Genomic DNA, 18,472 nt, shown 5'->3' on the forward strand with positions numbered 1-18,472 from the left:
GAACAAACAAAAAGCCTCCGGAGAGAAAGAGGGAATTGAATGACTATTCAAAGGGAAGGGCTCAAGGAAGGACAACTGTACCCAGTCATCATGCGATGTTATGGGGATGAAACGCGACGGTGTGGAGGTATAATAAAGGCACACGTGGATTTAATTGGGAGACCAGGTTGGCTAATTCCTTTGACTTTCTCTCTCTAGACGCCGGTTTGCCATTCCAGTTGGTTGATGGGTTCTTCAAAAGTGGGTTTTGACTGCGGCCGGTGGATCCTATTCAATTCTGCAAATTCCTCCCTGCTCCTACTATTCACTCTATTTCTTTCTCATTAATTGTTCACACGCTTCCCTCATCCCTTGCCTGTGAAAGTTACATTCTTCAAATGGATATTTGGACAAGATCTTGAGTTTGGGAAATAGAGTTTTGAAAATTACCAAAATAAACCAAACAATGGTTTGGTGAAAGTCGATTTAGTAAAAAGTTTTTGAACGGTTAAGAGTTAAATCCGAAATCCCAGTCTATTATTCACAGAGATTAATTCTTCTATTGAATATTATAATTGCCAGCGGACTTTACATGTGCTTCTATATTTTTATCATGGGATGACGTTTTTATAGGAATGCAAATAAAAATTCTGACCGTAACTTCCTTGTTGCAACATGAAAATATGTTTGATGCTATATAACATAAATATATTAAAAAAATTAACGTTAATCATATAAATATAATGTACAAATTAAAAGAACTGTTAAAAATCCATTGATATCTTCTAAAGTAAAAATAATTACTTTTATTCTAATATTTTAAAAAATTTATAACACTCTTGATAAAAATGTTATATTTTTTAAAATTTTGATTTATACAAACTATCAAAATAGTATCTATAAAAGATAATTAAATTTTCAAATATTTTAATAAGTATCGTTGATTTTTTTTTGTGCTTGTAATTTTATGTCATTAACAAAAAAAAAGATTTTTTTTTACATTTTAAGAATTTTTATCTAGCAATCGCTTGCATCAAGGATCGATTTTATTCTCTACATGCAAGAGAGATTATCCTTGCTGTTAGCAGGGTCTATTTCTAGTGTTCACCAAGAAAAGACACAACCAACTAGAGCAAGGGAAAAACAAACAAAAGATAACAATCAATAAAAGTTAGTTCAGTTAAAAAAAAAAGATTTAACCATTAACCCATAAGATCAGGAAATTAAATCTCGTTGTCGATGTGAGGATCTTATTGATGAGTAATTTATAGATATTTTTATACGTTTTTTAAATTTAAAAGCATATTCTAACCTTGATAAGCTCTTGAACCCAACTCATTTAAACTTTATCCAACTCCCAACAAATAAAACATAGCATATACTCTAATGAACCTGCATCACAAAACTTCATCGATATATTCTCTTTCTTATTCCAATTTCACATTTTCATTTCTTGCGGGGGACTTTACGTTTGAGCATCTTAATTATTTTTCAGTAAATTTTATTATAACTGCCATATGAACAGATTACTAAATATCTTAGATGCACAAAGTCAAACAAGTGTGAAAGAAATATTATTACGATAAGGAGGTTTGAGCTGTGTAAAAAGTTATGGAAATATGCCTTTGATATTAACCGCTGCTGAATTGAGTTACAAGAGAACGCAATCAGGTTAAACTTTATTATAAAATCAAAAGTACGTAGAATGGATTAAAATCTGGAAATAAACAGAGTTCCCGAGTGATGAACATGAACTAACAGAAGATTTCCGTTTCCCCACTTTTTCACGCGACACTGATTAATTAATTGCCCAATTGAAGAAAGGGAAAGTGGATAAGAATAACCATGAGCATTGATTTTGCAATGCACTTTACACAATAGCCGTTCTTAATTTGTGCCCTGGAGCCAGACTTTCAAATTAAAACGCATCGCTTTCTAATAATTTGTACTGTCTTTCATGGAATAAAAGTGGATTCAGGCTCGTTTCCCACTACAGATAGAAAGTGTTGATTAACCCATTAATCCCCGTCCCATCCCTAGCTAGTTGGTTTGATTGACAGCCTATAATTGTCTTGCCCAACAACTCGGCTTTCCTACAGTCACAACTCTAAAATGTATATGCATGGTGCATGTAAACAGTACGAAAATAGTTCTGATTTGATCCCATTTATAAATTATATTTTAAAAAATTTATTTAATTTTATTTATAAATTATGATGTAATTTTATAAATAATATTTAAAATATATTTTTATAATTATCCTTTATAGGAGAGAAAAAATAATGACATTACTTTTTAAATTTATTATATATGAACATATTTAAAATTTTACACATTTTTATTTTTTATACTTTTTTACATTGCTATTGATGCGTTTGATGAAAATAACTTACAAAAAGGATTGGAGAAGTAATTAACAAGGACTCCCTCAATTTTGAAATGATTGTTATATTTAAAATTATTATGCGCACAGATTAATAGAATTATTGCATATATTATTTTTAGTAGATTTTTCGATAGAAGTATGCATTAATAACCTTAAATACAGAACTAATTGATATTTATTAAAAATGTCAAAGAAAACCAAAACTCTAGACTGATAATTGTTATGAGATGAGGTGAATGCACCAAAATAATACTTCCTGCTGTCTTTTTTTTCCATAAGGACACGTTAATTAAAAAATTAGTTGATAAAGTTTTTAAAATTTTAGAATTACCTTCAATGAAATTCATTAATTAGAGGAAATTGTTTAGTTAGTTATAATTTCGGCAATGAGCTGTAGCTCAAACGGCATGATCTTTCCCTTGATACAAGGGGTTCTAAGATCAATCCAAAATGGTTCAAAACGAGAAAAATTTGTGTGACATGCAGGTCATGTGTGTTGTGTGCAGTGTGCAGTGCGAGATAACCTGGTCTGTGTGGAAAAAATTAGATGTGCTATGAAAAAAAATAGTTATAAATTTATTTAATTATAAGTTAAGGAACATAAAAACACAGGATATTAAACAAATTCCAGACAGATAATTTTATATAAAAAAATCATGAAAAAGAAGACTTGTAATAAAGACCAAAGAAAACGCATGAAAAATGGATAGCTTGCAGCATGTATGCATGATGTTGGAGGCTTTATGACCACGTATGTCTACTATTCTCACATAACCACCCTCCATCTCGCCTGCCACGATCGCTTTTTTTTTTTATGGGTTCCATTATTAGGAAGAAAATCCACTATTGATGGACAGATGTAAAGCAAAATGAATAAATAAAGAATGGAAAGAAAGATGGATGAAAAAAGTAGCGCATGGAACTCGTGTAGAATCAATCGTCGGCCATGAATTATGTCACGTGCGGAGTACCCAGGCCTCGTGCCATTAAAACATATAATCATATATATATATATATATATATATCCATTTAATCCCATTTCTATAGTTGTTAAATGCTCAGTTGACTTGCCGAGTTTAACATTTTTAAGTTTTTAGCTTACAAAATTATATTAACTTATTTATAAACTCAAATTAACTAAAACTCAATTAAATTTGTAAGTTAATTTTTTGAGTTTATTGTTTTTAAGTTTTTGATTTATACAATTATATTATATCAACTCAAACCAGATGCAATTGGTTAAACTTGTTAAACTTATCAATTTTTAATTAAATTGAGTGAATTGTATAGAACTAGTTTCATGCAAGCACAGGATACAGTTAAAAAAAAAACTCAAAAAAATTAATATTAATAAAAAAAGAAAACAATAAAAATAAGTTGTTTTATTTTAAAATTTTTATATTGAATATGATAATCTATCAATATATGTAGATTTAATTTCAATTATTTGTATTTAAAATATATTTAAATTAAATTATGATGATATTTTATATTTTAATTATTTAGTCATATATTTTTAATGATTATTTATTTATAAAAGTAAATTCTTTTGAGTTTAGGATCCAAATTTACATTCTTGTTACAAGTTTGACGCCTTTACTTTCTCCTACAATTGAACAAATATTTTTATTTAAGGGTTCGATTCATAATTAATCCATATGAAGGGAATCTAATTGAAAAGAACGTATTTTTTTTACCCTATATATACCTTGAAAAGCAAGTCAGTTTCATAATTCAGTTCAGAACAGGCGATCAGGCTGGGGCCATACTTTGCGGGCGTTGCGCCAAAACCACGAAACGATGAAGACGCGTACGACACCACAGTCCAATCTATTATATCTGTGATTAACATGCATCCCAACGAATTCTTAAATTCGACCATGACTACACAATCTACATGTTCTGATCAGTTAAAATTTAATCACGTTCTTAATATAAAGCTCACCGGCTCTGTTCATTATATTCTGACTCTTGCATTCATATACACCTGAATACAAGTAGGCTTCTGTTTTTTGTTTTTTGTTTTTTGTTTTTGGTACCTCCAAAAACCAGCTTCACCGCACTGCAATTCACCCATCGTCACTCCCGATTTAACAATTTATTATGAGAATTGAAATTAAAATTTAACGATGACAGTAGGTTTGTAATATCTGTTGTGTAAAAAAAGTTAAATATAAAAACCTGGCGTGGCGTTTATCGAGTAAGGGCTAACTGTAATTTGCTTATTGGTGGCATGGTGCTTTACCAAGTCAATCGTCTCTTCAACAATGTAAAGTCAAGGGAGCCCCCAAAAAAAATTGCTAAATTAAGAATGATGTGCATGCTGACGTTTCGAATATGGGTTCCTGGACCACAAGGAAGGCCGAAAGGAGTATTATTTTATTTATATATATATATTTTTTTGGGTTTCCCACCTTACTTTAAGCGTTGAATAGTACCGTATTGTAGGAGGGGCTTTGAGCAATCCTCTCTTTTTCTCTGTTTGTTTCCCTCTGCTAATTTTTTTATCACGGTCGATTTGTTAATTAACTAGCTAAAAACGGGTTTAATCAGTGAAAATAAATTAAAAATTAAAAAATGGGGAAAAAACACGATAAATCAAATGTAGTATACTATCACCGTTAATTTAATATTAAAATGTGATGAACCCAGCATTGCAAATGATGCATGAAAAGGATAATGATTAATGAACGGGGATCATGTGAGTGGTAGATTAAAGTGCCACGGTTGTTATGACAATACGAAAAGGATGAGGAATGTGGGTTGTGTCATGTGTGATTGGACGTGCACTTTTCAAATGTTATGAACGCAACATGCATGGCAGACGATATATATTACCTTGTCAGAAAGTGGAAGACTTTACTAATTTGATTCCAGCGTCCATCTACGTGGCAAAATGTGGACTTTTATAGTAGGATCCGCTATACGAAACTCTTGTTATTGTTTCTACGGCTGAGGTCGCACTTAGCTTGCTAATAATAATTAAATTGGGTGGAATTCAAACAAAAGCACCGATGAAAAAGTCAATTCCATCTAATACTATTAATTTCCTGCATTCTATTCCGAACACCCTGTCTTGACTTCAATAAGTAAAAGCTCCATAACTCGGTCTTAAAATTGCATCTATTAATTATATAATTAGCCACATCTTTATAACTATATATACATGAAAAAAATATAATCGGCGTTATACTTGGAAGGAAATTATGCCCGTTTTCGGAACCTTTTTTTTTAATCAATAATAGTAGTAATTAAGTAATATTTATATTTAATGTGATTAAACTGTTTGAATCCTCATTGTAAGAGGTATCTATATTTATATCCAACATGCCTTAAATGGGATTGTATCTAATAAGAAAGTACCTATAAATAATAATAATAATAATAATAATAAACTCCTATACAGTTAGTTTTATGAGGAGATCAAGGTCTGAGAGGTTTGCATTTTGCAATATTGAGGAGTAATTGCATATATGGAAAGACTGTAGAGTATTGATATAAGAGAAATTAAGTACTTGATGAGGGAATGTCTTTGTTTTTTTAAAAACGGAAAAAAGAGCGGGATTTTCGATGTCTCTATGTCGATTTTGTAAATTTCAGGTAAAAAATATGGATTGCAAATTTTCTTGGTACTTAATGTAATTTGTTAAAGTAAGCATGTATATGTAATTACATAGCGCCCGCAAATTTGAGCAAACTGGTGGAATTTGATTATATGTCCAAATATATCTATTTGGTCTACCAGGGGCTTTGAAAACTGGAGTTCAAGGTCAACCTCGATGGAATTTGATTATATGTTGAGGTCAATGTAGCATGATTGGGATGGAATAGAATATTAATTAGGGAAAAGGACCATTAGAGGCTACATAAAAACATTATTATAATTACAGACTTTGGATTGTTGAAATCTAAATTTTAATAATAAATTATGGTCTTCAATTACTTGTAATAAAATATCGTTTATTGACTGGCTTAAGATTCATAATTAATTTTTATAAATTTCCAAACAATTATAAAGATTTTCCAAGCATTTCAAGCAATTTATCTATATATTGACAGTAAAAAATTACAAGTAATCAACTCATGTTTCATAATTAATTTTCAAAATTTCAATTAACTTACAGATAATTTCAAATATATTTTATAATTTTATTTATATATTGACAGTAAACAATCAAGATTACAAGTGGCTCGTGAATTCTCAACCGACATTACAAATAATCTTAATTACATTTTGATGATTTCCCAATCGACTTTTCACATTCTTTTAAAAACAAGTAAAATCATAATCTATTATTAAAATTTCAATAACTCAATGTCTATAATTATAATTAATGGTCTTATGGGTTCCATGATTATCATTTTTCCCATTAATAATTTCTACGCATGCAGAGTAGTATAGCATTATATACAAAATAAAAGCTGGCCCCCCATACTCCCTGTTCGGCTCGTGTGAAAAATAATATCCCCACGATTTAATCTATAAGCTAGACTGGTAAACTAATATGTTTGTTTAATTTATAAATCTATAAAATTGATGTGAAATTGACTTATAAATGTTAACTTATTGATATTATAAGAGAACGGCTTGTAAATGTAAGAAGTTTGGACTGTAAAACTTGAAGATTTACTCATAAATCTATGATATTTGACTTATGAATATTTCATCCGTTTCAAATTATAAGATACGTTGAGGAATATTAGACATCCCAAAATATAATACACTTAAAAAAAATTTTATTAATCATACTTTTTTTAATATTACTCTTTTTATTATATTTTTCTCTCATATTCTTTCATAAATTGAATATTACAGGAAGGATATTTTTTAAAAGTTATATTTTTATTTTTAAAAATAAAATTATAAAGTGTGTTTGACGAACTTTATTAATATATATATATATATATATATTTGTACAAAAATGTCGTATAATTTAGGATAAAGAAGTTTATAATATGAATAATTCAATAAATTTTGTTTTAAAAAATTATTTTTGACTAGTCAACACTAGCTAATCATCGGTAAGGTCAATCAAAGGATTGAGAATTAAAAGACATTTATATCATTTTATATGATAAATTAATCACAACCAAATCCCATATGATTTGAGTGTATTCTCACAAATTCCTTTAATTTGTTTGTAAATAAGTTTTTTTTATACTGGACTCATTTGTAATTTTCTCTTAAATATATTTATGCTTTATATAAAACATACAATTATTTATAAAGAATCGCAATATTCATGTACTATAATTGAGAGTTGGATTTGAGTACGGTAAATTACAATCTAAGTGGGTATAGAAAAGGGGTGAAATATGAATGAGATCGTATAACTTCTGCCGCGCCATTGAATAGGATTTCAATTTTGGGGGAAATGTCAGTTAGAAAATTTTAAAAAGGGGAAAATAACAGGGCAGGGGCCTTCTGCATGGCCGGATCTGTGGGTTTGGGTTGTTTAGTCTAACGTCCTACTTTCGATTAGTTTGGACCCGAGTCCATGCGGCCCGAAACCCCTCACCCGAAAAGTTTTTTTTTGATATACTTGTTTGAGGAAAAAATCGTACTTTAGTTTTTTGGCAAACACGTGATTTGCAATTAATTTGTCTGGATTTTGTTTTCTGTTTTTTTGGCTTGTGTATGCGTGTCTCGGATTATGATACTTGGTCTTGAGGATTTATCTAACTCTATCAAATAATTGTTTGGGTGAGGCATTAAGATCTGATAACAGAGAAAGAAAAGTAAATAGTTGCCAACACGGAGCATATATAATTCACACATTTTCAAGATGCTGCACATACCACTTTACCGTACTATTCACAGCCGAATTGTATGTGACTCTCCGCCATTTTTTTTGTAATATTTCTCATTTTGCATTTGGCTCTTGCGTTAGTGTTGTTCCCTCGTTCTAGGTCCTTGGCATAGGTTAGACTGATTGGTTGCGTGCATCTGAGACTGTGATGGTCAGCTGAACATGTTTTACTGTGATAATAACTGTAAGATGCAACGGATCTTTTCAGTCTAACTGACGTGATGTTGAGCTGCTTCTCTGTGGACCAAACTCTTCATTGTTTGATACAATTGCTGTGATCCGGAAGGAGTTTGCTTTTATGGGGTCAAGTGGGGGCAACTGTTCTGCCCTGTCATCAAACATCAGTAGTCCAACCTTACGCAGCTCTTTTTTCTCAATTCCCAGGCTTCAATGGCCTCTCACGTACATGCTTATGTCTTTCCTTTTTCCCTTGTTCGATCACCGCGCAATTCTTGAAGGGACCTGCTGGTTTCAGGATTTGGATTCAATCAGTGACCGATCCAGAAATTTTTAATTTGTGGAGGCATCCTATATTTACATTTATAAAGATACACTTGTAATAAAAAAAAAAAAATACATCATAATATATTACAAAATAATTGAATATACATAACAAGTTTTCCCTTTAAGATTTTTTTTAGATAATTTTTTTCTATGAGGTTTCATATTTTAATAATGTTAAATAATTTTTTCATTTTTAACACTATCAAAAATTTCTTTTTCTATATAAGTAACCAAACAATTATTCAGCAGTTTATCTCCCATGTGGTTGCACTTCTAATTTTTGATAATACTCATAGCAGAAAAAGCCCTTTCAACTGTTATAGTTGCCATTTATAATATCAAAGCTAAATCCACAAGTAAATACACCAATGAATATACAATATGCTTCTTAGATTCCACAAGTTTTATAGAAAGATTAATAATTCCTCCTAATTCTGAAAACACACTATTGGAGGGTACATCTTTGAAATAATTTTGAAGTTGATTATTTAATGCCAAAAGTTGTATAGGTGAAAATTCAGCAGAATAAAATTGAGCCAAACGAATTAACTTCTCCTTATGAAATGATGAAAATAAATCTTTTGGATTTAAGCATGCTATACGAAGAAGCAATTCAGTATTTACTTCTGTAAAACGATTGTTCAACTCTTGAAATTGCTAATCAATGACTTGATAAAATAATTCAACTTGAAAGTGATGTAAATTAGAAACTTTCTCCATTCTACGCCTTGATCTTCCTTGTATTTGAAAGACACCATTCATGTCTGAAATGATAACATCATATTTTCCACAAAATAATGAAACTTCATTGAATAAAGAATGCCAACTATCATCCCTCATGACTTGCAATCTTTGTTTTGACACTGCAACCAACTTCATAGCATTTACAATGTCTTGATCTCTTCTTTGTAATGCTTGAGACAACTCATAAGTAATTCCCAAAATATTTTTCATCAAGTGCAATATGAAAACAAATTCAAATGATTGCATGGAATTTAGCAAAGCACATGCTTCAGCCCTTTGATTTAAACTTATGCCATCTTCTTCAACAATTTCAAGCACATCAATCATAGAGGAGAACAAGGAAATTAGACTAAGCAATGTACCATAATGCAAACCCCATCTAGTATCACCTGCCCTCTTGATTGTTGTTTCTTGATTCAAGCCACGTCCACTTGAGATTTCTTACCTTTGCAAAGCTTTTAATCTTATCAATTTTTTTTTCATGAAGAATATCTCGTCTCTTACAAGAAGCTCCAACAACAGTAGACATATTATTAACTATGCTAAAAAATGATGCTATTTCAACATGCTTTTTCGCTATTGTAATAAGAGCTAATTGGAGTTGATGGGCAAAGTAATGAATATAAAATGCAGTATTATTCTCTTTCAATATCAAACTTTTAAGACCATTAAATTCACCTTGCATGTTGCTTGCTCCATTATATCCTTGTCCACGTAATCTTGACAAACTTAGCCCATAGTCTGTAAATAATGACTCCAAAGTTGATTTTAATGACAAAGCATTAGTATTAGAAATTCGAACAAGACCGAGGAAGCACTTCATAACTTTTCCTTGCTTGTTAACATAACGCAAAGTCGTGGCCATTTGTTCCTTGGCAGAGACATCTCGAGATTCATCAATCAAAATTATAAATAACTTATCTCCCAGATCATCAATTATAACTTTAGTAGCTTCACTAGCAGCAGCTCTAATAACATCAGCTTATATTGTAGGAGCTATTAATTTGATATTTCCACGACCCTTCTTCAAAACTTTGTGAATAGTCTTATCATGATTAGCAAGAAAATCTCAAAGCTCAAGAAAGTTTCCTTGATTATTGGAAGACAATGACTCATCATTACCCTGAAAAGCTAACCCTTAACGTAACAAAAAAATTGAATACAATCAATTATTGCAGTCAAATGAATCTGATAGTCCTCTTTCATTTAATTAGATTGCCTACTTATAGCAATATCAATATGTTGCTTTTGTTTCATTAGAACTTCACAATTTCTCCAAACTTGTTATGAAAACTATTTGGACCTCCAACATGAACTTGAAACCTATCAAGTTTTTTTTCAATTTATGAATCCTTCTGTTATAAATGCTTCACCATTACCTTTGTATTGTCCAACATCTAATGTCATAAGATAACAACATAAGTAATAAGCAGCATCTTCCTTTTGACTATATTTTAACCAATTGCCATATTTTGAATACCAATCTAGATTAAATCTACGAAAGGTATTCCCAAATTGTCTTTGGAAAAAACTAATCTCTTTTGGTTGACAAGGATCCTTTTGTAAATAATATCTTCTAATTTCATCTCTATCATTTGGATGATAGCAAGACATTTTTGGTCTCAATCCAAGATCATTAGGAAGCTTTTTAAATCAAATTCCAAAAATTTTGGATCAAATGTTCTATCTCTACATTACCATGAGCTTGAAAGATTGTTATTCTGATGATGTTGCTTTTCTTTTAAAAAAATTTTCCATTATAAGAAGCCTAAAAAATTCAAATTTCAATTTAAATTATTATAATGATAGTATGACATAAACAAATCAATATAAAATAGAAAAATAAAATAAAAATATGCGGAGTGTTGTTCATAATTGTGCTCTCACTATTTAGCATAAATTATTCAAAGCATTATTATCCCTCTCATTTGACCATTTCAGCATTTCAATAGAGTATTAATTATAAACTAATAAATACAAAGTTGGTGGTCCCAAAAGATGGCCTTCCTTGTGTTCTTGTGCAACTACATGGCCATCTAAAGCAAAAAGCCAAGAATCACATACTCACATATCTATTTTTTATTCTTTTATTCTCTTCCACTTTTAATAATTTATTCATTCTGAAATTCTCAGTAAAGCGCGATGATCATTCTTAAAATCAAAACCAAATCAAGCTTGGGTATAAAGTACTCTACCAGTTCCAGAGCACCAAATGCAGAACCAGAGAGAGGCAGACAGGTAGTCTCGGTTGTTCAGCAGAGACCCAGTCGCCCGCGGAGGCTCAGGCAGGGGCAGCGAAGATCAAGTTGTAGAGCAGAACAGCAAGAGTCAAATGCAGGATGAAAAGTGAGTCTGCGTTTTGGGATTTTAGGGATTTTTTTTTTTTGTTGTTTCTGAAGCAGTAAAGCTTATGAGGGAAGATGAAATGGGTGTGAAAAATAAGTTTTAATTAAAAAATTAAGAGTATAAAAATAATAAAAAAGTTGAAGGTATAAGAGTAATATTATTAATCATTGGGGGCAATTAATACCTATTAAATAGGGGCTTAAAATACGTATGCTTCTTATATTTTTTTTTTTAAAATATTTTTTTAGTGGGGGCAACTGCCCCCTCTTTCATCCATGTAGATCTCTTCTTAGATTTAATGAGTGTTATTAATATAAGTATTGAGTGTTTATACGATCTAAATTTTTAAAATTCAGATCAATAGCTATAAATTTATAATAAACAAATGAGTTTATTTAAATTATTGATTTAAATTTTAACAATTTAAATGGTACAGGCATTCAATGTCTATATTAAACATAATTACTGGATTTAAATTTCTAATTTCGTTAATCGAAGTAAGGTGCACGAATGTTTTTGTCCCAAAAGTAAAAGAGTCGTTTTCCTGTGAATCCGTTATATTAAAAGTGTGCACTTCATTTTTCCGTGCCTTTCCGATTTAAACTCATCAAGGAGCCCGACTACTGACTGTAACGAAATCTTTAGTAAATATAGCTGATGGAAACAGACACCCAAACCAATTTACCAATTCATTCATCGATGCTCTTTCATGAAGCAGGCGAAAGAGTGGAAAGTTTTGTTCCGGCGGAATTCTTTGGGCAGTTCCATAGTGCTTTAGACAGACGAATCAGAAATTATTGTATGAGAGCCATAACTGAAATTTTCTTTAAAAGTAAGGGCCTAAAAGTGATTTCAGTATTTTTCGTAAACAAAACTCACCCCTTTATGAAGAAAATTTTGAAACATGGGGGGCTACAGCCCCTGCACACCCCCCTTGAATTCATCACTGCTTCAGAGGGTTGGCTCTGTCATGGTTTTGAAAGCTGTTTTACTTATAGGCCTCATTGCAGAAAGTGGATGCTCGTTCTCAGCAAGCCCGTTTTGGATTTTGATGGACACCCGTTAAATGTGGTCAAATTATTTTTTTCTCCTCAGTTTAATAAATAACCGAACATCTATTACAATTGAGTTTAAAATGTCACATACAACAGAATTGACATTGCAACAAACACAAATAAATAGGCTTTTCAATTGGCTTATCTTAATGGAATTCCACTTAAAAATCTTTTTAAATGTGACAATTATGGGTCACCCTTTAGCAACGGGAAGATAAAATTTATATCGTGGTAGTTCTAACTATAAAGTTTTGAATTGCCTCTTTTATCTGGGCACCAGGCAAAGTTAAGGCGCCACACACATTTTCAATCAACATATATTTATATATATCGGTAATTTTTCAAAATAAAACTTCCTGACAAAAACCTTACAAAAATAAATATACATGCAACCCTCAACCATATACTCTCAAATTCTAAGCTATCTAAGAACTCAAATAGTTCGATGCAGGGTATAAACCTATACTAAATCAAATCCTGTTTCTTTACATTATTACCAGGGAGGATCCCTTATTTCCCAGCCATGATCGGCTGTGCTGGGAGAGATTGTGAAATCCAGTGACAGTATTATGTATCCCATGCATCTCCCTTTAGGTGACAAAGTCTGGCAACAATTGTGCAGCAAACCTCTTTGGGTTCTGCATGTTCATGTTCTCATACACAGTTGATGAGTGAGTAGTGGAAGGATTTATGGCTCCATACTCGTTTGATTCAGCCATATCCAGTCTTCTTCCCAGTTGAATGTTCTGGTTTGGGAGAAAACTTTGATGGCTACTTGACAATGTGTCACAGTGGGGAAGACCAAGAGTCAGGGAAACCCCGTTACCTGAAAACCTTGGTGTAAACTGCTCTGCGTCAAACCTTCCAATCTCCCCAATTGGGTATTGTCCAAAACCTCCGATAAAGTTTGCTTGGGTTCCCATGAAAGAGAATCCATCTTTTCCCTGCCTTTCGTCTCCAAAATTTATAGAAAGCTGCTCATTATTGGCCTCATTTGTCTTCATGTCCATGTTTATTGAAGTTGGGAAGTGCGGAAGTTCTTGGTTTCTTGGTTTCTTGGGACTTCTCTGTGTGATCCCTTCCAGCTCTGATGATCCCATGAAGCTGAAACCAAACTGGTCTCTCATATTATCCTTACCCGGCGATAATATTAATGGTTTAGAAACTGAAACTGTGGGAGTTTTCTGGTTTGAAGGCCTGTCTTGGTTGGAATTGAGGCTTCTAGCGTCCGTTTCAGCGGCAGGGCCTTTTTGTTGTGGAGCTGCAGGATCTTCACCGCTCTTGCCTGATTTGTCTTCAGATTCATTCTGTTCTTGCTCCTTCATCTCCTCCGTGTACATTTCTTCCACCATTGGTTTCCAGAGCCGAACTCGAGCATTAATGAACCAATTTGAAACCTGTGACAATCCGAGCCACGTTAAGTCACTTGATCAATTCCACAATCAAGAGAAACAACGGTCCTTCATTAGAGCAAAAAGTGGTTGATGCGTACCTGGCTCCTGGTGAGGCCTGTTTGTTTAGCGAGCATATGCTTATCTGAATCCTTGGGATAACTGGAACGAGACATGATATTTGGTCTCAGCATAAAATTGAGAAAAGCCAGAATCTGCGAAGTTCCATGTAAAAAAAGTTAATGGGGGTGCTTACGGATGGAGGAAGTGCTCAAAGAGCCAAGCACGAAGGACAGAAACAGATCTTTCAGGCAATCCTCTCTGGGGTCTCCAAGCATTTTGCTGGATCATTCCCAACTGTTGGAGAGCTCGCTGTTGGCGCAGGTGATGGTCAACGAACTTGAGTCTCGAACCTTCAATCTTGGTTCCAAAGCAATCTTCTTCTCCTAAGCTCTTATTAGCAGCTCGAATTTGGGCTGTTATGGCATCTTTCAAGCACCTAAACTGCTTGGAGATTGTTTGTAGCGCAAGGGCCGTGTATGTTCTGGCCGAACCAATTCCCGCAGCTTGCTCGAATGACGAAATCACAATCTGCATCTGCTGGTGGTACTGCCTGTACCTCTGCTCCACCTACACCAAAACCCCGCTATTAATTAATTTTCCAAATCAATCTTGAAACTTGAACGTCGGTTTGCTATTCCCTCCCCATTAATCATTATTATAATTCGTTCATTATTAAACTGCGTGATCACTCTTAGACTCAAAGTTATAACTATAGTTACTGTTTTTTTAAGGCTGAAAAATTAGTGAAATTGAAGCTCCATTAATTTAATAAATCTATATCTGAAAGTAAGGTTCTTCCAACCTCCAAAAAAATGGTCCAACTTATGGAACTCGTACTCCTCCTTTTCTTTTTACCTCAGATTGAGCACATCAACCAGAAAACAGATTGAAGAGTACCTCGTCAAGCATGTTGATCAGCTTAGCCTTCTTCATCTGAATTTCTTGTCTCTCCGCAGCCGAAAGCTCGGTGGCACGCTTAAGGGTTCCTTCTCCACCAGCAGAACCGTCGCCAGTGGCGGCTGTCCCGGATGTCTCCCCGGTGGTCTTAGTTTGGGCCCCACCGCCTTTCTTTCCCAGTTCGGTCTTAATGCCGTTGTTGACATTGACGGCCTCGTCGAGAAGCTCCTGTGCTGCTTTCAAGTACTTGGAGCTCAGAATCGCACCCTGAATCCCCGAAAAACCGTTCGCGTTGGTCACCCCAGAATCCGAAGACGACGACCCTCCAGACCCGCGAACATCTTCCCCAGACATAGCAGGCGCTTGACCCCGTGATGTTGCTTCACGATCGACACGAAAAGACCCCATTCCAGCTTGCTGGGAGGACAGGCTCAGCGACAGTCCCTGCTGTGCACGTGGAGTCTCACGCGCCGTCGCGTTTGGGTAGATTGGGTTCCAGAGATTGCACTGCATGCGAGGCACAAATCCATGCAAGGTGGAGCCATCTTGATGAGCATGCACGGAGTGTTGCTGGCTAGGGTCCTGGGAGGAGGAGGCGGCGGCGGCGGCGGCGGCCGGCAGAGGGATACCAACGAATTGTTGGGTGTGATTGGGTGACACGTGGTGGAGGTTTTGGGGAGTGAGCGAGTTGTTGCCAGCTGCGATGGAGTTGAGGAAGACCAAGTTGCTGGGGTGCGGCGGGGGAGGCGTCGGGGTGTCGGAGTAGTGGATGTAGCCGGGGTTCATGAGAACCAGAGTTTGGAGGCCATCGGGTGGTTGGATTTCAGAATTACCAAGAAAGTACGTCGCCATCGATTTTGGGTGAGAGACTAATTCTTTTGGTGGTGACTTCACTGAAAAGAGACTACGTTAGTTAGGTCAGGCTTTCAAACCTCACATCCAAAACACACCAAATTACCAATAGCCAGACATGAAACGCACACAATTAATAAAAAAATGAAAGCAAAAGTTCACAAACTCATGACCTTCCTCTATATTTTCAATGGAGAGACGAACACGAGCAGATATACAAGACTGATATATAATATGCACTATACCTTCGACTTCGAGAGAATCTGAGTAGTTGTAGATCAACCCATCAAAGAGCTAGCCGTGGAGAATCGATACTTAATTCTCGGTTACCTTCTCAAAAGAATCCTGCAGGGAAAATCATAGAGAAGAAGATATAATGAATCAGCTAGGTACACCAGGATCGAAATTTTGTTTTCCGTAAAACCGGCCACCAGCCTCTCTCTTGGCATTCAAAATTACTGGATTTTCTTTCAGCCAGCTTTATAAAGAGTTATAAAAGCCTTTTCACCCAAAAAAAAAAAAAAAACAAAGAAAGAAAGCTTTGCTTTCGTTTTGTGTATGGTTTTATACATAACTGCGTAGAAGCGTCCATGAGCTCGAACGAGAAAACGAAGAAACTGGAAGAGGAGGAAGAGGGAGTGCAGGTACCAAATTGGGTGGGTTTTATGAGGGGGAAAAATGGAGGACAGAGAAAGCAGATGGTATAGGGATTGACACCGACTAAGAAAAAGGGAGAGGAATTGATTATTTATATGAATAAATTATGATGGGAGTGTACAGGAGTATCTGGTGTGTGATGAAAATTAGAGTGCACACGTGCTTCATGATCGTCTCCGAACTGCAAAGCAAAAGGAAAGCAAGATTTCAATTGCAATGACCCTAAACCTATGAGGAATGGATTTTGAGATATATAGATATGAGAGGAGAGTGACAGTCACACACGCACAGGACGCCGACTTACCCACCAAAGTATTACAGTTATGTATATAGCTAACAAACAGCAAGAGAAAGGATTCATCAGAGGCGTGGAAGGGGGGGGGGGTGGGATGCAGCAACCTTAGCCTGTGCACATGTATGTGTACCCTGAGATCTATCTATGTTTGGGATTTTATGAATCTCCTGGCTCACAAAGGGGAAAACTGTGTGTGTCAGAGTCGAGTCTCTCTGCAACTCCACCTCCACTCAAAAGGGGAAAAAAGGAGTTACGAGAGAGGTGAGATTAAAAAGACATGTCAAAAAGATAGCCGTCTTTATTCAGGGCCTCATTATCCACACATTTATGGCCATTTTCATGGGATAAAGAAAACAAACACTGTATATTTTTTATATTTCAGCATACAAAGGGGAAATTCTGGGCAAGGGAAATTAAGAAGGGGTCTGGAGTGAAGACTGAAGTGTGCACGGACATGTGTTCATTCCTTATCTTTCCGTGGCTTTTTGAGAAGTACCTGGGAAAGGGTCGATACACGGCAACTTCTTTCGATTTGACCCTCTCTCTTTTCAAATCACTCGAGCCTTTGATGAGCATCCACGAACTTTTTCAAGAAAAGAAGGGGGGGGGGGGAAGAGAGTCTTGGGTCGATGCTGAGAAGCGTGTATCGGGGAAAATGAGAGAGAGAGAGAGAAGGCGAACAAGTTATGTCAGAAGGTACGAACAGCTGAGGAACGAGGAAACGTCAAAAGCTTAATTATTTTTTTTTTTGAAGAGAAAAATAAGAGAGAAGAAAAGAGGACGACGATGGGGGAGCAGGGGCAGAGGGGTGGAGCCATCTCATTGCTCATTTCTCCATTAAATATCTGGTTGTCGTTTTCACAATTTTCATGTTTTTCTTTTCAATTTATCCAAGGATTTTTTGTGGTTGGATGCCTGAGTTTCAAGATAAAGCAATTAAATTACTAAGAAACCAACCACCATAGCACCAACTTTAATGCTTTCAAAAGCTGAAAATAAAATTAATTTTCGGTAGCATTTGGCAAAGAAATATCTCCTCATCTTTCCCCACGGCAGTCTAATTTTATATTTATTTTGAAAAAAAAAATAGCATATCGATAGGGTAATTGGAAAAAGCCAAGGTAATTGAGAGAAAAGCAGAGGGGGTCCCAATCAAAGTGCATATATGATGTGTCCGTGAATGATAAGGCCTTCAACAAGTGGTCCCACCTTGGCTCTCATGCATCAGACCGACTGACGGCATCGCCAGCTAGGCCCTAATTATAATCGCAATAAAGGATTAAATCACCTATTAAGCCCATAATTTAATTAATTACACTCCTTATCTTTTGGACATGTATACGTATATCTTCAAAATTTTTCATTCTTTGGCCAAAAACCACCCGCTGATTTCAAGATTATTTTGTCAACATTTTCGTCAACAATCTTTGATGACACCCAAAGGATCACTTTTCATGCGGGACATTCAAATGGAATAACTGCAGAGCAGTTCT

At 34.6% G+C, this 18,472-nt stretch overlaps 1 protein-coding gene across 2 annotated transcripts; it reads right to left on the reverse strand.

Annotated features, from left to right (window-relative positions):
• Positions 1–13,127: 13,127 nt before the first annotated feature.
• LOC129306285 (BEL1-like homeodomain protein 1) lies at positions 13,128–17,780 on the reverse strand. Of its 2 annotated transcripts, none has more exons than XM_054946786.1 (6): positions 17,476–17,780; positions 16,273–16,372; positions 15,176–16,068; positions 14,472–14,845; positions 14,317–14,377; positions 13,128–14,221 (listed from the first exon to the last, which is right to left on the reverse strand). In XM_054946786.1, exons 3-6 carry the CDS (start codon positions 16,025–16,027, stop codon positions 13,415–13,417), a joined length of 2,094 nt encoding a protein of 697 aa, XP_054802761.1. In that variant the 5' UTR covers positions 16,028–16,068; positions 16,273–16,372; positions 17,476–17,780; the 3' UTR covers positions 13,128–13,414. The 2 variants fall into 2 exon arrangements, with proteins under 2 accessions (XP_054802761.1, XP_054802762.1); XM_054946787.1 differs by lacking the exon at positions 17,476–17,780 and adding an exon at positions 16,603–16,770.
• Positions 17,781–18,472: the final 692 nt, after the last annotated feature.

The sequence above is a fragment of the Prosopis cineraria genome, unplaced genomic scaffold (genome assembly GCF_029017545.1).
Source record: "Prosopis cineraria cultivar Desert tree isolate PC_DT_omini unplaced genomic scaffold, ASM2901754v1 PC3, whole genome shotgun sequence".
NCBI lineage: Eukaryota > Viridiplantae > Streptophyta > Magnoliopsida > Fabales > Fabaceae > Prosopis > Prosopis cineraria.